The following is a 23,881-nucleotide window of genomic DNA, read 5'->3' on the forward strand; positions in this document are numbered from 1 at the left end:
CGAATTGGGTGATTTTTTTTGTTGGAAAGTAGATTTCGTCCTCTTTCCAACCCAATTGGATTCACCTGTAAATTCGTCCGGAGCGTTGAGATATGGACGAAACAATCTGACGCTGCAGCAGAATCCGAGTCAAACAACAAGTCCAAAGGTGTTGCATCACCTCCACTTGGGCCCATGAGCCTTGTACGACCTAGGGTTGATTTTAGGCTGCCTTGGGACGTCCTTCCACCTCCTTGGCCGCCACCCCTTGCTCCTATATAAGTAGATCCATCTAGTAGCTTTTTCCTTGGGATTTGTTTAGTTAAAAGTTATCCATTGCAACTTCGTGTACTTCGTTTGTGTCCAACGACCAGACCAAGACCGCTTTCGGATCCCCACCTTTATCAATACTTCATCTATATTCGCAATATTCAGATTGCATTATCATATTCTTGCTTGTTCTTCGATTGCGTGCAGGAATAGACCTTCGTGGTCAGGCTGATCGTGCTTCCGGCATCGTCAGTAACCTCAGGAGATTGGTTTAGTGATTGTTAAGGCGCAACGTCGTGCACGTTTGTAGTCGGATTGTCAAAGTCGACTCCACCAAATCGATAGTTATCATCTCATCGAAAGATCGGGACACCCTCGCCTCTATCAGTAGAGAACCTTTATAATCACCCAGTTACGTTGTGACGTTTGGTAGCACACAAAGTGTTTCTCCGGTAAACGGGAGTTGCATAATCTTATAGTCATAGGAACATGTATAAGTCATGAAGAAAGCAATAGCAACATACTAAACGATCAAGTGCTAAGCTAACGGAATGGGTCATGTCAATCACATCATTCTCCTAATGATGTGATCCCGTTAATCAAATGACAACTCTTTGTCCATGGCTAGGAAACATAACCATCTTCGATTAACGAGCTAGTCAAGTAGAGGCATACTAGTGACACTCTGTTTGTCTATGTATTCACACATGTATCATGTTTCCGGTTAATACAATTCTAGCATGAATAATAAACATTTATCATGATATAAGGAAATAAATAATAACTTTATTATTTCCTCTAGGGCATATTTCCTTCAGCCAGAATACCTGGCTTTGCGTTGATGCCATCTTGGATTAGGGGGTGCTTGCCATGTCGGCTCCCAGCCAGGAGGGCCAGGCCGAGCACCCCCATGACGATCAACTAGTGGGTCACGTTCGTCATGCCCAAGAAAGCCAAGATGGATATCTCCCGAAGACTTGGCACACACTCCAAGACTTAGAGGAGGTCTATGTTATCATTGATGTAACCGACCTATGTGTAAACCCTAGGGGTGAGGGCCGTAGATGACAACCTCTCTCTCTCTCACACACACACACACGCGCGCGCGATCTCGTGGTAGATCAATATGTAACTTGTACTCCTCGATATCAATACAACTAGAGCAGGACGTAGGCTATTATCTCTTCGAGAGAGCCCGAACTTGGGTAAATCCATGTGTCTCCGGTTACCATCGCACCAAGGCTACCAGCCCGGGACCTCCTACCCGAGATCTGCTGGATTTGACTCCATCATGCGCTCCCCCTGTCCATCACCAATTCACCATGCATCTCCAACGTTGTGTGATGTAGGGCTGCTCCTCCTTGCTCTAGCATCACACGACCACCATCAGTTTGTAGACATGCCCAATAGCGCATAAACGAGCATGCATGGCAAATGAATTCTAACATGACATTTTGACAGTTTATGTTCAAAACATACTTTGTTTTGCAAATTTCAAATTCTAAAGAATGGAGAAAGGGTTCTTATGGTGGCTAATTGTCCCGGCAAATGAGTTTTTTTGGGAGAAAACTGATAACTAAAGGGAAAATATTGTAGGATTCCTATGGTTCGGGTTTAGGGCCTTGGGAGACATGATTGACTTAGCATAGACAAAGTCAGAAATAAAATTTCCGTGTTAGTTTTTTTTGGAACATTGTATAAATCAGACGCACCAATGGATAATTGACTATGTTTCGTACTCCCTCCATTCCAAAACAATTGAAGTTCTAGGTTTGTCCTAAGTCAGATATGCTTATGTTTGACCAAGTTTATATGATAATATATTAACTCCTGGAACACCCAGTTTGTCTCATGAGATTCTTTACAAAATATATTTTTGTACTATGCGTATTTGGTGTAGTAGATCTCAACACATTTTTATATGGATAAATCTGGCCAAACCTAAACAAGGTTGGCTTAGGAAAAATCTTAAACTTCAATTATTTCACAATGTAGGGAGTACATACTCTTGTGGGTACTACAACCATGTCTAGTGCACTTTTTACTATGGAAAACAATTGCCCTTTTTTTTTACCGAAAAAAGAGATTTCATTGTCTAGAGGAAAACAAGTGAATTTCCAAAACAAAAATAGCAACGTCAAAAACCAAGCTTCGGTGGCTGATCGAGAAGTGAAAAGAGAGAGGGAAGAAAGTGCTTGTCACTACGAAAATCCAACTCGGTGCCCGAGCTCATCTGAGCCCGGTGAACAATACCGTGATTTAAAATAGAATAAATATAAAAAAATCGATTTCTTTTTGCAAGCAAGATGTGCATGTGTGTGATGTTTCGTGCAAAATTTGGTGATGTTTGGACATTCGAGTAGCGCCCGGCAAAAAAGACAAATCCAGGCATGAACAGTGCTGTTTTTCAAAAGTTTCTCTCATACCTGAATTTGTTTTTTTTTGTCATGAGCTTCTCGAATGTTCAAACTTCTCCAAATTTGACACAAACATTACGCACTCAAACATGTTTCACCATAAAAAAATAGAATTTTTTAAATTTGTTTTCTATTTTAAATCACGTTATTGTTCACTCCGGGCTAGTATGATGAACATTGAACCCGGGAGCCGAAACGCTGCTGCTCGTCACTAGGGCTACCGCTTTTCTTTTATCCCCCTAGCAACGCAACGGTACAATTTCATCGGTAGGCGAGCTGGTGCTTGGTGGTGGTGGTAGGCCACTCGCTGTGGAGCGCCGTGCCGTGCCGTGCCGCGGCAGTTTTTAATCACTGCTTACGCACTCGCTTAATCCCCGCAATCAAACACGGCACGCAGCTAAAGGAGTGGGAGGAGAAATGATGCTCCCCATGAAGTGGCTTAGCTTAGCTTAGCTAGTGACCGATCGATCGGCCGGCCATTGGAGGAGAAGCATTCGGTCGTGGATCAGGCAAAAAACAAATTAAAAAGGTGGAAAAGAGGAAAGGTGGAAAGCGGAACTGTAGTACTCACTGAGATTTACTTTTAACCTTTTAATAACTCATGGAATTGATTATGATCAAGTTCCCCATTTATCAGCGTACCAGTAACTACTTGAGTTAAGTAAAAATAACAATGTCAACATAAAAATGGTTTAGATTCTAAAAAGATAAAAACGTTAATTTGGCAAAAAACATAAAAATATGTTTCTCAAATGAAATAAAAATTCCGATTTGTTTATTTTTCCCGGTCAGACGCGTCGCGTAAGAAAAGTTTGGTCCAGCCAGGCAGGCACCGAGCAACGTTGCTTTCATCGGGTGAACCGCGCGAGAGAGACCGAGACCCGTCTCCGTTTTCCTCCTCCCTCGTCTCCCCTCCCCTTCCCTTGCCTTCCCCGCACGCACGGGCACGCCCGCCCTACGCGATCGCGACCTCGATTCGGGACCCCCTCCGGCAGGCGCGGCGGCGGCGCCAATTCTCCGGCCGCGACGACGAGGTCAGCAGCATCGGCCCCGCTTCCCCCTTGGTTCCCTTTGATCCTGTCATCCCGTCGGTTTTGGGTTCGGGGTGCGCCGCGTATTTGGGGGGAGTCGCGGGGCATTGTTCCGGGAGAGAGGCGAAGCGGCGGCCGTGTCCCGATCGATCGCCTGTCGGAGCCGGCCGGCTGGGTTGGGGCTCGCGAAAGCTGCCGAGATGTCGCATGGCTTCATGTCTCGTCCTCCGGATTTCTTCATCAAGTTATAAATAAACAGCGGCGCGGCTCGTCGTGGGGTGGGTCTCGGTCTCGTTGGCGCGGGCCGCCGGCGCCGATCGCCTCCTCGAGCCTCCAATCAGATTGGAGTAGTATTTTATTTCATTTATTTTTTGTCCTGGAACGAACAGCTTCTGGAGCGTCCGTTTCCTCCCTGGCTCGCGTTGCAGCGCTTGACCCGCTCGCTCGGCTTCCTTCCCTGACTGCGACGACGAGGGAGCGGGGAGCAGAGGAGAGGAGGCCCCGCCATCTGCCGCACGCGCGCGAGCTAGCCGTTGCCATCGCTCTGCCTCTGGCTCCATCCAGCCCAACGGCAACATTCCATTTCTCTTTTCATACTCCCACTTTTTTACCACACAATTCTTAATGCTTTTTACTACCCGCCACACAGAAAGAGCAAGCGACAGAGATGGCCCCCTCCTACCACTTGCATTCATCTCCTTAATTAATCTCAAGTACTTACTTTTATTACTCCTACGCCGCAGATTAATGTGGGCTTGGGTGTACTAGTACTTGTACTAATCATCGCATTCAGTTGCAGTTAGTCGCGTCGCCCGTCGTCCTTAACCCCAGCCAACCAAGGAAGTGGTGGCCTCCCCCATTTACAACCAACCCCCTCCCCCTCCCTCTCTCTCTCCTCTGCCTCCGTTTCTCTCTCCTCGGCGTGGCTCCGCCATTACTCGGCTTGCTGGAGCTGGGCAGCGCGGGCGTGGAGTTCCCGTGAGCTCCCTCCCTCCCTCCCTCCATCAGGCGCAGAGCGAGCCAGCACTGAGTCACTAGCCCCCCTCGCCACCACCACCACCAACCCGCTCCCTCCCCCGAAAGAGACGCCCCGATTCCTACGACGCGTACGTAAATTATTACTCCTCCCAAAGGTGGGAGGGGAATTCCATTCCTCCGGAAAACAACCTCCGGCCCTCTCATCCCCTTTTCTTTTCTTCCACCCGCCGAATCGCCTCCGCTCCGTCGCCGATCTGGTCCGAATTCCCGTCCGATTCTGCGGGATTAATCTGCCGGTTGGTTGCTGGTCCTTGTCTGAGCCACATTGGCTTGTCTTGTGTTTGCAGGCGCTGGCGGGCGGATTGGTGCTGGCTCCGTGGCGGCGCTGTCAATGCGGGTGGCTCTGACTGACCCCGACCCCGGCCGGTGGTTGCCTTGCGCCGATGGGGGACGCCTGCGGCCCGCCCGTGCCATTGCCGCCGCGGAAATCTGACGCCAACGCCCACGACGACGCGCCTCCGGTGACGCAGCGCAGGCCGGCGACCCCGCGGCGGCACCCCTCGCCGAATGCCGCCCCCGCGGCGCCCGCCACACCGAGGAGGCACCCCTCGCCGAATGCTGCCCTGGCGGCCCCCACTACCCCGAGGCGGCACCCCTCGCCGAATGCCGCTACGGGGGTGGCCGGGTCGCAGGCCAAGAGGTCCCAGTCCACCGAGCGGCGGTCCGGGAGCCCTGCGAGGCCGGCCTCCGGCGGTGGCTCCAGGGCGGCTGCCCCGTCCAGGATCTCCGCCCCGACGTCGCCGCCCTCCAGCCCGTCCTCGTCCTCCTCCAGCTCCTCCACGCCCGTGCGCGACGCCGTCTCCGACACGCAGAGCGCCCCGAGGAGGCTGTCCGGCGGCGGCCGGGCCCCCGACGGGCTGTGGCCGTCAATGCGGAGCCTCTCCTCCTCGCTCCAGCTCGAGCCCAGGGACCGGAGGGCCGCGGATCAGGCCAGGGCGAGGGACGCGTCGGCGGCGGCCGACAGGAAGAGGAGCCCGATGAGGGGGCGGACCGGCGGCGGCGAGCAGCCGGAGAACCCGCACCCCAGGGTGATTGACCACCACCGCTGGCCGGCCATGATGGGGGGCAGGGTGTCCGGCAGCGCCATGTCGAGGAGCGTGGATCTCACTGACAAGATGCACAGGCCACGCGGCGGGGCTTCGCCCAAGAGGACGGCGTCCATTTCATCCGCCGCAAGCGCCCTGTCAAGAAGCATTGATCTCGCCGACAAAATCGATCGATTGGTCTCTTCATCAAGAGGGGAGGAGTCACCTAGAAGATCATCTGCTTCAAATGGCACAGCTGATACATCAAAAAGCAGCATCACTGATGGTAAAGATGCCAGACCTGCAGCCATGGCAGTTCCATCGAGAGGGATGGTTTCTCCTGTGAGAACAGCAAGGGCCCTGTCCAAGAGCATGGATCTTACTGAAAGAGATTACAGTATGCTCTCCTCGGCAGTTTCATCGTCCTCAGTATCAAGTGTGTCCAATGCTACATCGCAAACCACAAAGTCTTCTGAGAAACCGAATGGCCGTGCTTCTTCCCCGGCCTCGTCACGGGGACGTTCACCTAGAACATCAGCAGCATCTGGTGGCAGCATTGGTGCTATATCAAAAAACACCGATGTCCCTGGAAAAGATAAGAGACCAGCTTCATCTAGAGGGACTTCGCCAAGAAGGCCACTTGCTTCTGATGGCGTTAATGCTGTTGTAAAAAATATGGATTTTTCTGAGAAGGATAGCAGGACAGTCATCTCCTCGGTTCCATCTCGAGCGGTATCTTCCCCAAGGAGAAGACAGGCCTCTGATGGTATTGATGTTATACGAAGAAGCGCAGATTTTTCTGAAAAAGATAACAGACCATCCACATCATCTTCACTGCGTGGGGTTTCTCCACGAAGAAGGCTTGGTTCTGATGGTTTCAGTGGTATATCAAAAGGGGTGGATTGTGCTGATAAAGCTAGCACACCATCCACCTCATCAGCGGCATCGCGAGGTGTTGCACCAAGAACTCAAGTGATATCTGATTGTGTTGGTACTACATCAAAGGGCAAGGATTCTGCTGATAAAGATAATAGACCATCAACCTCATATGCTACATCAAGAGGTATGTCACCACGAAGAAGGCTTGCATCTGATGGTATTAGCTCCATTTCAAGTAACATCAACTTCGCTGAAAAGGATGGCAGAACTGTGGCCTCTTTAGTCGCACATCGAGGGATCTCAACAATAAGGCGTCTTGCGTCTGATGGTGTTGATATTATACCAAAGAGTATGGATACCCCTGAGAAAGATGTCAGACCCTCCACTTCATCCGGTTCAAGAGGTCTTTCGCCAAGAAGAAGACTTGCCTCTGATGCTGTCAATGTTATATCCAAACGCATGGATCTTTCTGAAAAAGATACCAGACCTGCCACCTTGTCAGCTGCATCACGGGGAGTTTCACCAAGAAGAAGACTCGCCTCTGATAATGTAGAAGCAATGTCAAAGAGCTCAGATTCTGTTGAAAAAGAAACAAGATCATCTGCTTCGTCGATGGCATCACGAGGGGTTTCACCAAGAAGAAGACTTGCCTCTGATAATGTAGAAGCAATATCAAAGAGCTCAGATTTTGTTGAAAAAGAAACAAGACCATCCACTTCATCAATGGCATCACGAGGGGTTTCACCAAGAAGAAGACTCGCCTCTGATAGTGTAGATGGTATATCGAAGAGCTCAGATTTTGTTGAAAAAGAAACAAGACCATCCACTTCGTCAGTGGCATCACGGGGGGTTTCGCCAAGAAGAAGACTCGCCTCTGATAGTGTAGAAGCTATATCGAAGAGCTCAGATTTTGCTGAAAAAGAAACAAGACCATCCACTTCATCAGTAGCATTACGGGGGGTTTCACCAAGAAGAAGACTTGCCCCTGATAGTGTAGAAGCTATATCGAAGAGCTCAGATTTTGTTGAAAAAGAAACCAGATCGTCCACTTCGTCAGTGGCATCACGAGGGGTTTCACCAAGAAGACGACTTGCGTCGGATGGTGCAAATACTTTACTGAAGAGCACTGATTTTTCTGGTAAAGACTACAGGCCATCAACCTCGTCAGCTGCATCACGAGGGACTTCACCAAGAAGCAGGGTTGCCTCTAATTCCGTTGATGCCCTGTCGAGAAGTATGAATTTTGCTGATAAAGAGAGCAGACCCTCCACCTCATCAGTAGCATCACGTGGGACTCTACAGAGAGGCGTGCTTGCTTCTGGTAGCATTGTGGATCCTGTGGATAATGGTAGTGAACGATCCACCTCATCGGCTGCATCTGGTGGGACTTCAGACAGTAGACTTGATGGTACTGATGCTCAAGTAGAAGCCATCCAGTTTACTGAGGAAGTTAATTCAGTAACTCCAGATGGCTGTAGTGATGATACTTCAGAAAGCATGTATTCTGGTAATGTAGGCACAGGTGCATCATCCTTGTCCATTGCGGTGCAAGATAGACAACCAAGCAGATCTGTTTCTGATGTCAGTGAGGATATGTCACAGAGTGTGGATGCAACTCAAAAACATGACAGAGCCATCTCGGTAAAGGTTCCATCTCGAGGAACTTCTCCAAGAAGGCGACTTGCATCTGATGGCATTAATACTATGCTCAAAAGCATGGATTTTGCTGAGAAAGATAAGAGACCCATGACCATGTCAGTATCATCACGTGGAATGTCACCAAGAAGACCAGCAAGAGTGGACTCTGCTAATATAATGTCAAAAAGCATGGATTTTTCTGATAAATGTAATGGACAAATATCTTCAATAATTCCATCACGAGCGGTTTCTACACGAAAAATACTTGGACCAGATGGTGCTAATGCCATGTCAAGAAGCGTGGATCTGACTGATAACTTCAGACAACCAGTCTCTTCAACAGTGCAACCAAGTAGAGTTTCACCAAGGAAGATGCCTTCTGCGAGCTCAGGTTCTGCCAATGGAAATGGAAGTCAAGAGGAAAATGCCAGTTCAAGTCCAGATGCACCTTCAAATAATTCAGAAAGATTTGCACCTCCAAAGCAGTTGGCAAGGACACTGTCTTCACCATCACGTGGTCTACTACGTCCTTCATCACCAACCAAGGCTTCATCAACATCATCACTTGCCTCTAGGAGGTTGCCGAGCCCATTGAGGATTCGACCTTCAACACCTGTCTCACCATGTAGTTCTGGTAGATCCGATTCTCCCTCTTCTCTTCTCAGCTACATTGGTGATGCAACAAGAGGAAAGAAGAGCCCAAGCCACATGGAAGATGCCCATCAGTTGCGCCTCCTGTATAATAGGAACTTGCAATGGCGTTTTACAAATGCTTATGTGGATGAAATGCTATCAATCCAGAAGATGGGTGCCGAGGTAAACACTCTAAAGTTACCCCCTTAACATGTATCAGTGGCCATTTATTCTAAATTGTTTCACTATATATCCTGCTTGCTAGGAAATTTTGGAAAATTATTTTTATGCTTGGTCTAAACTCAAGTTCATTTTGTACTGTATGATATTGTCATTACATGTACATGAGCTTAGTTTATTTTTCTTACTTTATTTTTTCATTTGAAGCAGACTATGCTCTACAGTGTATGGGATAGTAATTCAAGGATGTCTGACTCTATGGTTACGAAAAGGAGTTATGTTGAAAGGCTGAGGCAAGAGGTCAAATTGGGAATAGTGCTGAAACAACAAGTAAGATATGTTGAGATCTCTGATATTTTAGGCACTTGTTTCTCCTGATGGTATTGGTTAGCCTAAGATTTGTGTTATAGTTGTGCAAGGTTTAATAGTGTAACTAACATATGCAACATCTGTTTAAAACACTAGTGAAGTAATAACATTGTGGGCATTAGTACAGTGCATCAAGGCAGCAGCGCAACAAGTAACCTTCTTCCAGCATTTCATATTTTTACCTGGCTTTTCAGAGTAGATAGAGAAAAGAAAATTAAAATTCCCGATCATGTCTGTTTTGGTTGAGATAGATTGTCCTAGTAAAACGGTTGCATTGTTTGTAGAAATATGTTCATGGTACAGAAATGTGGGACACTCTACAAGTCTATATCTTCATTTCCAAACCCTGCCACTGGTTGGAAGACTAAGTTTACATGTTTCCGTACTAGTGTTTTTTTTTTCATGAAGCAAGTTTTATATTCTGTGGAGGTGCACAAGTGCTCACTGCTATTTAGCACAAGATAAAACTACCTGTGTTGAAGCTTGTGTTGCTTCATGAGTCCGACCTCACTATTGCATCTTTTGTTTTCATGATGCAGATGGACTACCTCGACCACTGGGCAGAGTTGCAAACAGATCATTCTACTTCTTTGTCCGGTGCAATTGAAGCTCTTAGAGCAAGTACATTGCGCCTTCCAGTTACAGGAGGAGCAAAGGTATCACCATTCACCAGTTCGCTTTCCAAGACATGAACCCTTCTAGAACTAGAAAACATAATACTTGAAGTATGATGACTCCTGGAGTAAAGCTAACTTCTGTACATGCTAAACAAGTCTTCCGTTTGATTCTTTGCTGTTTTATCTGTGAAATGCTTAGTGATTCTTACTGTTTACTTCTTGCAGGCTGATGTACTTACTGTTAAGAATGCTGTCAGTTCAGCAGTTGACATTATGCAAGCAATGGGCTCTTCTGTTTGCAACTTGCTATCGAAGGTAAAATAGAAGGCCTATTTTCTGCTACTGCTGCATAATTGGCAACTTTGGTAAAACTGATATGTTTCAGTGGATGCAAAATTACTTAGTTGTTTTCCTGAAATACTACCATATGAAGAACCTATACTTTCCATTGTAATTTGATATTTCAATTCATACAAGTTTAATCATAGCATAGGTTAATAGGACAATTTGTGATCATTGAACTGGTGGCTAGGAAAAAAAAATTAATCTATAATTAGCATTGGCACACTCGCGTTTCTTGTGCCTACAAGGCTACAGCCATTCAGTTATTATGATTCAATGGAGGTCCTGGAGGTCCTGATTGTTAGAGTTGTGATAGTGCTGTTTGTGGTATCATGTGGCTGCAATGATTGCGAGAGGGTGGTGACATTATGCTAGCTTTCTGGCCAGTCCACTTCTGCCAAGCTGGTAGTCTCGTACTGCTAGCAGGAAAACCATAAGTTAGTGCATGGACAAAATTTAACTACTCTTATGCAAACTTGACCGTTCCAGATGATCTTTCCTTCCAAATCCAACATGTCAAATTATTGGAGATTGATGTTTGAGTTCTGGCATTACTATGGAAGTGGATGCTGATTTTCTATGCTTGCTACACTGTTTGGATCAATTCATTGATTGCCATAATCTTCTGGTAATTAAGCATTTCTAATAAATAACGCCGTTAGGTGTCTAACCATTGACCTGTGCTCTGCAGTTAGAGGCTACACACTCTCTGGTTACAGAACTCTCAGCTGTTGCTGCTAAAGAAAGCACTACCCTTAATGAGTACAGAGAACTCTTGGGTACAGCGGCAGCACTGCAGGTACAAGCTTGATATATTATTTATTCATCTCATCATCATTTCTCTTGTTCTGACTTGGGGATACATTGTCGAATGCTACTTCCATGTATCAAATATAATTATTTAGCTTGTTAAGGGCACATATGCATGAATGATATTTTTATCTACTCCTAATGAGTATCCTCGCTGAGGATAATATAATAGTTTTGTACAATAACTGATTATCAAAGTCCCAAAAGGTCATAGGTGCTTGAAACAGTTAAATAAGATGCCAACATATGCTGAGACACTGACTGAAACATAAGCAATTGTTTTAATCTTTTCTATTTGGCATGATATTTTTAATATTGCCGGATTTCTCATCACTTTGATGCTGGAAATGCTTTTTGAGTGGATCAGTTTCTAGATAACGTAGTCCTATTGTTATTTTTGATGAATATCAAAAGCTACATTCATGTCAGTAAGATAATATATAGGCTGCTGTTCCAGGCTTGAAGCTGCAACAAAAAAGGGTGTGCTTTGCTGTTCAATCTAACTTGTACCCTTATCTTCCTCTGAGCAGGTCCACGAGTCCAGCCTAAGGACACAACTCATACAAGAAACAGAGTGAACAACTTAAGCCCTTGTATGTCTAACTAAGAAGATAGAGGTAACCACACCATTCATTAGTTCTCTGTAACCGTAACGTGAATATGTGTATCTTCAGTTTGTTCCCCACCCCCCTTTCTTTTTCTTCCCCTTTGTTAGGTACCCCCAAATTTCTCTTTTTTTTTTCATTTCTACCTCCCATGCCCTTTTCTATTTGTACAACCTGCATGGAAGAGAAGTCAGCAAGCAAAATCATGGATTCACCATGACGACGGACCTGTCAGTGTTATTTTGTATAGCAGCTCACAAACTGAGGATGTTGAGGTTCCGAAAACCTTAAAGCCCGTTGTAAATTATAGCAGCTCCTCTGCCTTTTGTCGTTGTAACTTGTATCGCGGTAACAGTAGTAGAATGTTTGGTAGCATATTATCTATTGCAGGTTCCCAGGCCACCAATGGGAACATCTAACCTAACACCACAGGGTAGTAGATGATGACAGGTTCCTGGTACACTGACTTCATTTACCTACACGTTTGCGGTCGCCGTCTCAAGAGAATACGGTGACGCTTTCTTGATATGTCAATGTTCTCAGCTCTATGAAATGTGTGGTTTGTCTCTTTTTTACTGCTCATTATAGTGCTGGAACTGTATGGCTTGTGTTGATTCTAGTGATGCTCTAAGGTGTTTATGCACATGGAGGTTGTCGCCTTTCGGTGCATGAGTGAATCTTGGCACACTTAGCTGATGTTGATGGCTGAACATACTTTTGTCCTCAAAGAATGTATACAACTAGTTTAGTTAGGCCCTACGCCATCATCCTGCATTGCTTAGGTTGACAGCCACTGTTTAGCCCATGATTTTTTTATCAGTTGCAAAGGAAAATGGGTCCTCCTTTGGAGGTGTGGGGCGCATGATGATAGCGAGATATTTTTCCTCTATCTTTGAATTTTTTATATTGTTCATAAGATAAGAGATGATGGTATCCCATGTAGATCAGCAACTTTCATCGCCATACTCTACAGGGGATTGTGTCCTTGATGATGATGCACATGCCTTGCTTTTGCCGTACGTGTCTGGTTCACGTTGTTCACAGGCTTTACTTTGCAACGGACGTGTTGTGAAATTTGATTCAGTTTGGAACTTCATTTTTGGCTTAAAATGAATTAGAGACACATAACAGTGCACTTGACCAAATGAGCAAGACAGTTTGGGCTTTATGGAACAGTTGTGGTTGAAACTTGAAACGCACGTTAAAAAAATGTACTTATACTTGAAAAAAATGAAAACTAGATAGAAATTACTCTCCCTCTTCTCCGGCACTTCCAGCCAAATGTTGAAAAAATCCGAAAGCAACCATTTGATAAACAAGATACGACTACTGATCTTCTCCACAGCACCGACAAGGATTTACGACGACAGCGCCAAAACAAAACCTTGCTGACAACAATGCCGGACCAGGCAATACAAGTGAACTTTCCTAACAGTCTCCGTGACTGTTACTGACTCACTTACTGCACGGTCCCAAGCCGTTTAGTAGATTCCGTTGGTACAATGCGAGATGATGATTCGAGGCCCCTAAACCAAAATGTTCACATGGTAGCCCCCAGCTTCTTGATATCACAGGGTTTTGTTCTGTCTGACTCCCCAGGCAACCGACGGTGGTGGATAGCTCTTCTGTTTCATCAGGCAAGGACGGCGAGTACAAGTACAATAGCACCATCCTTGTATTTACATGAACAGTATTGGTACCTATCATCATCAGGCAAGTGAATTTGCCACAAGGGTCAACATAACGGTTAGTATCATCAAATCATGGTAGATGATAAGTTGATAATTAATAACATAAAGGACAGAAATTTCAGAAGTTGTACAAAACACGTAGCAAGTTCACTCAAGGAAAAAGACTCCAGTTGCACGAGAATGGTCCTCTCATGAACAGAAATTTGCCCTTAGTCCATTGACAGCTTCAATGCGGCTAAGCCACTCAGGTGACAGGACACTAACTATGGTGGCATGGCCGTAGTGCTCCCGAGCTTTGCTTGCCTGATTCTTATACTTGGCACTTAAGCTTCACAAGCTTTAATTAACATTTTTGCGGACCTTAAGTACAATGCATATCTTACAAACTATTATCGGGAACCAAAACCATCCAATTATCTTCCCTTCAATTTCTTTCTCTTCTAGTTTCAGAGGTCACTTTCAGTAAAAGGTTTATTGATGGCCAATCTAGATGATTATTCAGTCTTTTGTAACAAAGAATGTCATAAAGATATCGGAAACCAGTTTTTGGTCCCTACTGTGTAACTTTTGTTGTTCCAAATGGATATTCAAGTACATAGCGCAAATCAGGGCATCAAGAAAAGCACCAAATGATACTAAACATAATTAAGTACTACCTCCGTTCGGAAATAAGTGACGTGGGTTAGTTCAAATTTGAACTAAAACCACGTCACTTATTTCCGAACGGAAGGAATATTAGACAAGATGCGACAATATATTGTTTAGAACTATAGAATACCTTCTAAAATCAGAGACGGCACCCTTGGGCTTTACAGCTAAATCAAACATTTGCTGAGACTTCTGTCTCAGGTTCCTTACTTTCCACCAGTTGTTCTATCGCGAGCTCATCCCCGTCCAAACTACTTCCCTCCAGTTGTTCTATCACGAGCTCATCCCCGTCCAAACTACTTCCCTCCAGTTGTTCGATCACAGTGTCGTCCCCGTCCAATTCATCCTCTGATTGGTCCGTCTCTCCTTCCACAGTGTCCTTTTTGCTGACCCCATCTTGCTCTTTCTGTATGGCTAGTTTATTGGGTACAAGAATCAAATATATATTCCTCTCCGCAAAATTCTTACTTCCTTCTGTCGCTAGCTGAAATATGATTAGCAAAATTAATAGCCTGAAACTAGCTGATTCAACTAATAGGTAATATGCACTGTAGCAAAAGTGAAGAATAAAAACCATTTGCTCTGAAAATGAAAGAGGTTTTTTAAAGAGATAATAGGAAAATCCATGCTCTTATAGTCTTATTCTAGGCATAATAAACAAAGTATAACCTAAATTACCTCACCAACATCAGTTTGGAATCTTCTGAGAAGTTCAATCGCTTGTTTTTTGTACAAGTTCTCCCGACCTTTCAAGTTCACCACTATCTTAACCTGAAACAATGGTGGTCTAAAGTAAGTTTAACCACCTAAAAGTAATAAACATAAAAACAATAGTAGTGATAATATTAATAATAATTTCTATCACCTTGTCACCGGCTTTAAGAAATTTCTTTGCAGCTCTAAGTCTCACACTATAATCATGGATATCAATGTTGTACCTGCCAAGAAAATGCATAAAGATTCCAACATCACTTTAAGTTACAAACACAAGCAACAATTGTTAATTATTAAGAGCTATCCGGTGCCAAAGCCAAATTGTATCTAGCAATATTTTGTTACTTTCATCATGCGAAATAGCTAAGGACAGTTCCAACAACTCTGTCTACACCATTCTTTTGATTCCATTATGCCTAATCTAACCAAGTTCATCAAAATACTTCCGTTTTCGAAACACTAGAAGCATAAAGGTGATAACATAAAGAACACTTGTTTGGCATGTAACTTGGTAAGTGCATATCGACATGATCAGTACCCCATTTTCAGCTCTTTCAAGCCCATGCGTTTTGCTGTAAAGAGTAGACACCAGGGAAGAGGCAACACATATTAGCATAGTGAACACATTTGGATGGAAAATAAAATGAGTTAGTAGAAAAGTTTACCAACAGATCTTTTCTGCTGAACTCTTTTCTTCTTCTGTTGTTCGTACTTGTGTTTTCTGTACAAACCCAGCAAAAATAATTCTAGTAAATTCTGAAGGGCCAAATCTGGATAAAAGAAAAGATGACAAGTATTTTAAAAATATACAAACATATTTTTAACTGAAAACCGTTAGTCTTGCTAACTGAAGACCATGTGTTGTACAAAATATAGATTTGAACCGAGGGACTGTGCTAACTGAGTAACTGGCGACCTTACATTTGGATAATAGCCTATTATTGATCTAACCTGCAGATGCCATGTACAAGTTTGACATAGTGAAGCAGGGTCTCAAGTAGACAGGATAGGAGCTGCAGGACATTGTTTACTTTAATCTTTAGCTAATGAGGTAATATTCGATATACTTATGACATAGCTGCTGAAACCATTGTGAGGAAACTTGTCAAAACCAAATGACATCTTGAGGTGTGCATCCTACACTATGCATATCCTTGTTTTTGAAATAATATGTATAACCTTGTTTTACAGAGTGCTTAAACATACCTAGAAGTGTACTATCAATAAACATGATTTCATAATGGAAATTGATCAGATAAGAAGTGAAATTGTCAGGTGTTCACTGCAACATACTTGTAATCTTTCTCTTCAAAGAGTCGGAGTACTGGAGGATCTCCATCTAGTGACAATATTGCCTGAAATTAGAGAAATATAAACCATCCCAATTTGTGTAAAAATATTAGCACTAGTAATGCATGTCCTAACAAGATACGGCTTGAGTTAGTGTCTTGTTAAACATGAGTGCACCTTGCAAAGTAAGGACTTCTGCAGAAATACTGTGATGTTTTTGAAGATTATGCCGGTTTCATTTCTAAAAGGGGTTTATTACTATGTGAGCAATATTGTTAAATTATACTCCCTCCGTCCCAAAATAAGTGACTCAACTTTGCACTAACTTTGCCAAAGTAGTACAAAGTTGAGTCACTTATTTTGGGACGGAGGGAGTATGGTGTAAGAGATTTAGGAGTTTTAAGCTAATCTGTCCTCACAAGTTATTTCAGTCACCAATACATTAGCAACACACCTTTCCCATTCAAATGCCATGGTTTCAGCTATTTCCATTTAGTTTATAATAGCAGGACATGCCTATAAAAGCCATTGCTAAATGCTAATGAACAACTGCTTGTTCTCGCTCGTATGCTAATGAGCAACTACTTGTTCTCGCTCGTATGCTAATGTACAGTTATAGAGAAAGAAGCTAGAAGCACATGAGATGGAGAAAGTACCAGCATAAGATCATTTTCATCAGCAATTCGAACTGCCTCGCTTACAGATATAACACCAACCTGCAGAGGGACGAATGAAGGTGCGCCATCAAATACATAATCAGGTAAGAGCATTACTTACATGATTGGGCATGTGATTTACCATATTTTTCTGGGCATCCAACAGCCTGACGGTCGAAGACCTAACCAAGGGAGGCGGTTGAAATGTTAAAAGAATGAAATGAATATACAGATACGGAAGAAATCACCATACAAGACTAAATACATCACAGTTCCAGATGCTTATCTATCATGGCATCCACCTCCCATATGCCCGCGCCCTCTAACAACTACTGTAGCAAGTTATTTGGCACGCTAACACAAAACCAAGCTCTTTTCCCCCAACAGAATGTCATTGTTTTAAAAGAACATATGTTCATTTGCAGACATGAAATGAGTGTTTCAATCGGGTAACATTAATACCGCAAATAATCCAAAGAAAACTAAAATTCAGCTCCCTTGCAATTGCAAGTAATGACATGGAATCACTCGGCATTTGACGACGCAAACATGTGGGCAGCTAAGTGGAGCAGGGAAAAAATGGCGTTCGTACTGGATGCGCTCGATGTCGAGGGCGGGGTCCTGCTCCTGCTCGGGGCGGTCCCTCCGCCCGCCACCGCCCTCCTCGTCGTCTTCCTCGTCGCTCCCGTACGCGGAGTAGCGCGCGACGGCGACGAGCCGCCGCGGCCGCCCCTGCCGCGCGGCCAGCGACGACCGCGCCGAGGACGAGGGCACCGAGGCGTGGGCGGTGGAGCAGCACGGCCTGTAGGGCAGCCGCCGCGACACGGCCGGCGCGAACGCGAAGCCGGCGGCGACGCCGACCATGGCCGCTGGCGGTGGTCGGGGGTGGTGGCCGCGCCTTATCTGCTCGGTCGGAGGTTTTTGCCGCGAGCGGAGGAATCCCAAGCAACGAGTGGAGGGGATAGGCGCGGAGGTGACGTGGGAGATGATGGGGCGCTGGGCTGTGGGCCCTAGTACGCCCGGTTCTGTCTTGGGCCAAAGCTGGGCCGACAATAGGGCTGCTGATAATGTGGGCCTGGACAGATTTTAAGTTTGTGAACTTATAAATAAAAACTCCCATCGAGGAGGACCAAAGCTGAACACACGTACCCTTTCGCCGGCGCCGGCGCCGGCGCTCTATTGGATCGACCGGCAAGATGGCGGGGGGATCCTCACCCTGGAAGCTCATGGGGCAGCAGTCCAGCGCTTTTCTCCGTCGCCAAACGACCCAGGAATCTCCCGCCGACGGCGAAATCCCTAGCGCGGAAGCTGTGCTGTTGAGTCTGGAGAAGGTTCTTGCTGATCTGGAAGCGCAGGAGAGAGAGAGCTGACCAAGGTGGCCACCGGGAGCTTGGAGGATGAACAGTCGTTGCATAGAATCGAATGCAACGGATTTCTCCAAGGGTTTCTCTTGGATCAAATCGCGCCGTTGCGCCACCGGCTGTCGTCTGAGAAGAAGATTCAGGATCATCCCAGGTCCAGGGCCAAAGAGAAAAGCAATCGCGCCCACAGATTGGAGTCTGATGGTGGTGGTCATGAGTCTGAATTCAGATCACAGAGGGAGGCAGAGTCGGTAATGCTCATGGGTTTGGACACCGTTGCCAATGGGGACAGGACGGTCGAATCACACAAGCCAATGCTCCAACCTGCATATCCCAGCACCAACATATTGGGTTGTGGCGGCGACGATGAAAAGGATGAGATGGGCATGCGCAAATCAGACGCGTATTGGACTGTGAACTCGGACAAGTTGATGCTCAAACCTGCAGACACAATTGGCAGATGCTCTGTCCAAGGCTGTCCTGATCATGACGAGATGGACACACTATTGGCTAAGGAGATGGCTAGCGAGGCGGAGAGATTCGCTTCATATGTTCGCAGCTGGGAATTTGCCTGGGGCAGAACGTGCGGCTTCTTCAGAGACATGAGTGAGTGAGCAACTAACAAATCTCTCTTGTCAGGTCGCCCCTTGTATAAATGAAGATAGGGGTTCTGATTTTCCTCGAAACCATGGAAAGGGGTCAATTTACTTGATTTTCTGTGCATGTGCTTATCTAGTGATAGTTCAAGCATGTTTAATTCATTAGAACATTTCTAACACACGATTCACTTTGGTGCTGCGTGCAGCGGCGCTGAGTTCCATGCAGTTTACGCACTACACGCCGGGACAAAAACTCAACAGCGGTCCTGCGTCCGCCACTCAAACCTTGCAGATCTTCTCCATCAAGCTCACAGAAATAGCTGTCGGCCTTAAGTGGCCATTGTCTGTGTATGGCTTGGTTGCTGTCCGAGACGTCGCGGATCACAACCGCAACCTTCTCTTCTCTCGCAATAGGAGCCAGGCCCAAGAACTGAAAGAAGATGTATGTATGCTATGACTATTTTTTGATTTACCTTTAGAGACCTTGATTGCACACCTGTCCCCTTTGTTGTTGATTAATGGGATAACAATGATGATGCTTGCAGGATAGGATTTTGCGGTTGATCGGCCCATCACGCGCAATTGTGTTTACGGATAGGGTTGACTTTGAAATCCAACTGAAAGTAAAAGGTACAGGTACAAGTAAGTCTCAAGATAAAGCATTGATCAGCTATGCGGACTGTTACGACGGAGGATACGGATCCTGTGTATCAACATTTTCTGTCAGTAACTGTTTCTGCACACTGGAGTTTTGTGTGCAGACAGTCACGCGAACCTTTCAGGCCACTATCTTGGATGTCCAGGTTGTCAAAGATGATGGTTCATGGCCTTTTGAATACGGTGGTCGATTTTCCTGCTCTCCACTATCAGGGAAGTTCGTGTTCACTGATAGTGGAGTCACTCACGCTATCAATCACTCATCTAGCCAAATTGTGCTGCTTGATTCAAAAGATGGAGCATGGCTGAAACAACCTTGTGGTGGTTACCTACATATGTGGAGGCAAGTTGTTTCAGTAGAAATTGAAGGGCGGTTAGATGTTTTCATACAAGCCTACTCCAAATCTGGCGATATCGCTTCACATGGCGAGGTCCGTTTCATACCCAAATCTTGCGGCATGAGCCATGGTAAATGTGCTCTTGGTGGCTCCGAGGTATCAATTACTGTTGCTTGGTCCCTTGTTGCTACGGACAAGGGGACGATTGCAACACAGGGAAATTTGTTCGAATGTTGAACCGAGGAGATTTGTGGCGGGGAACACTGAGAAGAGAGGGCAACCCCAACCAAATTTTGTTGAAGGAGCGCTGCTATACAGCCGATTTTTGCACGATCCTGCTAATCGAACCATGCATGTGTGGGGCCAAGTGGAGGCCGGCGGCTGGATCTAGCACCGTGCAATGTATCGGCTGCTCAGTAGTTCCGTTGCTGAAGTGTCTCAGTAGTTTTGTACTTCCTCTGTAAACTAATATAAGAGCGCTTAGATAACTAAAGTAGTGATCTAAACGTTCTTATATTAGTTTACGGAGGGAGTACTTGATCTCCTATGTGAAGTGTCAAACCGTTTGTGTGTATCCCCTATAACTTGTGCATGTCCATTGTCTTTTAGGTTATGTTGTGTGGAGTATTCCTGTTTTGATTAACCGGAGGTCATGTTGTCCTATTTCCTGTTGTGTAAATATTCTCTTTGCCGTTTTCGCTAGTTTTTTATTCCGTGGAATTGCTAGACGTCATGCAAGAGTAACTAATTAACGAGCGCTTTTTTGGGAGCCTCCCAACGATCACTTGCGTGGGCTAAGAACGTGCCACTTGAGACGCTCTCAGTCTCCGCCACGTGTTTCGCTCTGAGCGCTTCCTCTGGATTTTTTTAATTTTTCCGCATGCGTTTTCGGCTTGTTAGATGTTCTTTTTGGCTTTCCGGTTTTTCACCTGTCTTAGTTTTTTTAATGCATTTTTTTAACTTTCATGAGAGGCACGATTTTGCTTTCGCGAGAGGCACGGCCGTGTCTCTCGAAAACGATTTTTTCCTTCTTTGCTTCCGTGAAAGGCACAGTTTACCTTCTGCGAGAGGCACAGCCGCGCCTCTCGGACACGTCTTTCGGAAAGGAAAAAAACATGTTCCCAGTTCGGTTTTTTCGTCTTTTTTTTGTGAAAAAAGTTCGTCAAAGCCTACCAACATGGGATCTAGTTTTGAAGATCTCAACGCGAGAAATCCAACTGTGAAAATGGTTTAAGATTTGGGCGCACGGTTTAAGAGATAAAATGTTTTCAATAAACGGATGTAGAAAAAAAGGAAAACTCTCAGGTTTCGACAAGTGACACCTGGAAGGTAGGAGTGATCTTTGAAAGAAGTTCTTCTCAATTAGTGATTTCGATGTCACATATGTAGTTTCTTTCTCCGGGCCATTAATTCGTTTATGTACTGTTGGGCCTCTCGAGAGTCGGTTGGCCCTAGGAAAACTCAGCCACTTCCTTAGGGCATCTTGAATGCTCGACTCTTATGTAGACGTTAATGGATAAAAAAATCTCGTCAAATAAAAAACCAACAGAGCACTCCCCACCTCAACGTTGAGCGCTAACTATAGGCGCTAATTAACTGAAAAACCGATTGCTACACAACAACGCCTTGAACTCGTACGTAGGACAAAGGGCTAAGAGCATCTCCAACAGCCGCGCTAAATAAGCACCGCGCCGCAAATTTCTCCATTTTAGTGCACGCGCAAGCGATATAGGGGCTCCAGCGGACGCGCAATAAGCGCGCGGCATATAGAGTTGGGCGCGCGGTACGAATCGCCATCGCGCGCTGTGTATTTGGTGCGCCCGCTTCCGCGTGCCGCACACTCGAGCGTTCACGCCGCACTCTCTCCGCCGCGCCACCTTCGCCCCGCCCGCGCCGTCGCCGGCGAATTGACCCAATGGACGCCCGCATCGGCACCCCCTCATCCCTTCCTACACCCGCGACCCCTCCGCCGCCGCCGCCGCCGCAAACCCTAGCACGGGGAGCTTTGGCTTCGCCTCTGCCGGAGCTCCTCCAAGCACCGGCATCGCACGCGGCCTTTTCATGCCGCCACAGATGACCTCGGCGGCGGGTGGCGTCGCGCCGGGGCCCGCCGTGAAGCCACGTGCCCCCCCTCTCGAAGCTCCCAAATGCGGCGCGGGCGAAGAAGGGCAAGGTATCCGCGAAGAAGAACAAGGCGGCGGACGGCTCCGGCTCCTCGAAGCCGTTGAGGAAGAAGCTTGCAGGGCGTGCGACGGGCGCGGCGGCTACCGAAGCGCCGGCGAGCTCACTTGTTGAGCCGGCGGCCGACGCGCACAAGGTGTTCGAGGAAATGCCCCAAAGGTATAAAATTTCACCAACTTTTTTGTTGTTGTCATTTTTTGAATGCATACATATAGATAGCTTATTTGCTTCGTTGTATATACTTTGTAGTTTCAATGATGCGGCATATATGTCAACTATGGGTGTTGGCTCCAATAATTCGCATTGGTCTCAAACCAATGACATGCATTTCGATGACCATGAGTTTGAGGTGGACGAGGATGGTGAGGGCATTGTCGATGCACCGAAAGGAAGAGGAGGCAACTACACCAATGAAGAAGACGTCTTGCTATGCAATACATGGTTGCAAGTGTTGAGGGATCCATCCGTTGGAGGTGATCAAAGTAGAGATGCTTATTGGAACCGGATGAAGGAGCACTTTGATCTACACCTTCCGAGCTTCACATGATGATGCGGCGCGCGGCAATGAAGAGGAGGAGGAAGAATCGTCTTCGGAGGAGGATGAATCGGAGGAAGATGAGGATGAAGACGAGGACGAGGCTTGATTGTTGATGTGCCTTTCGTTGGTGTGAACTTTTGTGTCATGAACTTGGTTCGGATTTTGAACTTGGTTGGATGATGTTGTGGGCATGAATTTGAACTTGTGGGCATAAACTTTTATGTCATCATGAACTTGTTTGTGTGATTTAAATTATGCCATGTCTTTGTTTTGATGTTTGAAATTCATTTCGTGTCCAAAATGCAACATATGGCAAGCACCGGCTGCTCGCGCGCTGTATTTTAGCGCGCCTGCTGGAGCTACGCGCGCGCGCTAAAGTTTACCGCGGCCGCTGGAACCAGCGCTCCCCGCCACACCAAAGCAGGCGATCGGCGCGCTGCAAACGTATTTTTAGCGCGCCGCGTGTTGGGCAGCTGTTGGAGATGCTCTAAGCGCCCGACACCAATCTTTGAGTCGAGCCAGCCTGGGCGCCAGGATTAATCAGGCCAACTACTAATTGGATAGGATTCTGATCCTGGCACCCAGCGTTGGAGATGCCCTTATGCTATCCCACAGTATCGGGTCTTGCTCAATCAACCTTGCATCTCTTCTCCGTCAAGCTCGCAGAAATAGCCGTGGCCTTGAGTGACTCGAGACATGGTGGATCACAACTGCAACCTTCTCTTCTCACGCGATAGGAGCCACTCCCATGAACTCACACAACAGGTATGCATATATGCCGCATCTTAGCTAACGATGAAGCACTGATTAGTGACTGACGCATTTACAGGGGAGGATATGGCCCCGGTTTTTGCTCTGAGAATTGTTTATGCACAATAGAGTTTTGCTTGTAGTGGGTTAGAAAATTGGTCCAGGCCACTGTCTTGGGTGTCCAAGTTGTCAAATATGGGTCATGGCCTTTTGAATATGGCGGCCGAGTTGCTTGTTCCTCACTATCAGGAAAATTTGTGATCACTGATACTTGAGTTGCTCGCATGATTAATCCCTCGTCTACCCAAATTGTGTTGCTTGATTCAAAAGATGGAGCAATGCCGAAAAGCGTTGATGGTTATCTACATTTGTTGAGGCAAGTAGTTTCTGTACAAATTGAAGCAACGTTGGACGTTCTCATACAAGCCTACTCAGAATCTGGTGATATCGCTACACAAGGCATGTCCGTTTCATGACTAAATTCTGCCACATAATCCAAGATAAATGTGCATTTGGTGACACCGAGGTGGCGATTACTGTTGCTTGGTCCCTTATAGCCACAGACAGGAGGGAAGTCACAGCACAACGAGGATTTGTTTGAAGCTGCCAGCTAGGAGATTGTGGT

At 46.1% G+C, this 23,881-nt stretch overlaps 3 protein-coding genes across 5 annotated transcripts; 2 read left to right on the forward strand and 1 right to left on the reverse strand.

Annotated features, from left to right (window-relative positions):
* The first annotated feature begins 3,544 nt into the window (after nt 1-3,544).
* Nucleotides 3,545-12,208, forward strand: LOC109750186 (uncharacterized). Of its 3 annotated transcripts, none has more exons than XM_073502478.1 (7): nt 3,545-3,700; nt 5,023-9,093; nt 9,301-9,420; nt 9,999-10,115; nt 10,302-10,391; nt 11,110-11,217; nt 11,759-12,208. In XM_073502478.1, the coding sequence occupies exons 2-7, from the start codon at nt 5,119-5,121 to the stop codon at nt 11,804-11,806; spliced, it is 4,458 nt and encodes a 1,485-aa protein (XP_073358579.1). In that variant the 5' UTR covers nt 3,545-3,700; nt 5,023-5,118; the 3' UTR covers nt 11,807-12,208. The 3 variants fall into 3 exon arrangements, with proteins under 3 accessions (XP_073358579.1, XP_073358580.1, XP_073358578.1); XM_073502479.1 differs by lacking the exon at nt 3,545-3,700 and adding an exon at nt 4,665-4,803; XM_073502477.1 differs by lacking the exon at nt 3,545-3,700 and adding an exon at nt 4,726-4,932.
* Nucleotides 12,209-13,071: 863 nt separating this feature from the next.
* Nucleotides 13,072-17,806, reverse strand: LOC109750178 (translation initiation factor IF3-4, chloroplastic). The gene is made up of 10 exons (XM_020309129.4): nt 17,425-17,806; nt 16,975-17,014; nt 16,833-16,892; nt 16,180-16,241; nt 15,552-15,607; nt 15,425-15,458; nt 15,038-15,110; nt 14,851-14,943; nt 14,303-14,656; nt 13,072-13,533 (listed from the first exon to the last, which is right to left on the reverse strand). Exons 1-9 carry the CDS (start codon nt 17,694-17,696, stop codon nt 14,345-14,347), a joined length of 1,002 nt encoding a protein of 333 aa, XP_020164718.1. The 5' UTR covers nt 17,697-17,806; the 3' UTR covers nt 13,072-13,533; nt 14,303-14,344.
* A 782-nt stretch (nt 17,807-18,588) lies between these two features.
* On the forward strand, nt 18,589-20,547 carry LOC109750179 (uncharacterized). Its single transcript, XM_020309130.3, has 3 exons — nt 18,589-18,799; nt 18,999-19,234; nt 19,338-20,547. Exons 1-3 carry the CDS (start codon nt 18,625-18,627, stop codon nt 20,022-20,024), a joined length of 1,098 nt encoding a protein of 365 aa, XP_020164719.2. The 5' UTR covers nt 18,589-18,624; the 3' UTR covers nt 20,025-20,547.
* Nucleotides 20,548-23,881: the final 3,334 nt, after the last annotated feature.

Source organism: Aegilops tauschii, chromosome 6, assembly GCF_002575655.3.
Source record: "Aegilops tauschii subsp. strangulata cultivar AL8/78 chromosome 6, Aet v6.0, whole genome shotgun sequence".
NCBI lineage: Eukaryota > Viridiplantae > Streptophyta > Magnoliopsida > Poales > Poaceae > Aegilops > Aegilops tauschii.

Excerpts from the sequence above, each read along its gene's own strand:
- LOC109750186 (XM_073502478.1), top strand. The coding sequence starts at position 5,119 with ATGGGGGACGCCTGCGGCCCGCCCGTGCCATTGCCGCCGCGGAAATCT. Across the intron at positions 9,421-9,998 it reads GAATAGTGCTGAAACAACAA|ATGGACTACCTCGACCACTG; the intron begins GTAAGATATGTT and ends TTCATGATGCAG. Across the intron at positions 11,218-11,758 it reads GTACAGCGGCAGCACTGCAG|GTCCACGAGTCCAGCCTAAG; the intron begins GTACAAGCTTGA and ends TCCTCTGAGCAG.
- LOC109750178 (XM_020309129.4), bottom strand. The coding sequence starts at position 17,696 with ATGGTCGGCGTCGCCGCCGGCTTCGCGTTCGCGCCGGCCGTGTCGCGG. Across the intron at positions 15,459-15,551 it reads TCAGCAGAAAAGATCTGTTG|CAAAACGCATGGGCTTGAAA; the intron begins GTAAACTTTTCT and ends TACTCTTTACAG. Across the intron at positions 14,657-14,850 it reads TCCAAACTGATGTTGGTGAG|CTAGCGACAGAAGGAAGTAA; the intron begins GTAATTTAGGTT and ends ATCATATTTCAG.
- LOC109750179 (XM_020309130.3), top strand. The coding sequence starts at position 18,625 with ATGCTCAAACCTGCAGACACAATTGGCAGATGCTCTGTCCAAGGCTGT. Across the intron at positions 18,800-18,998 it reads CGGCTTCTTCAGAGACATGA|CGGCGCTGAGTTCCATGCAG; the intron begins GTGAGTGAGCAA and ends TGCTGCGTGCAG. Across the intron at positions 19,235-19,337 it reads CCCAAGAACTGAAAGAAGAT|GATAGGATTTTGCGGTTGAT; the intron begins GTATGTATGCTA and ends TGATGCTTGCAG.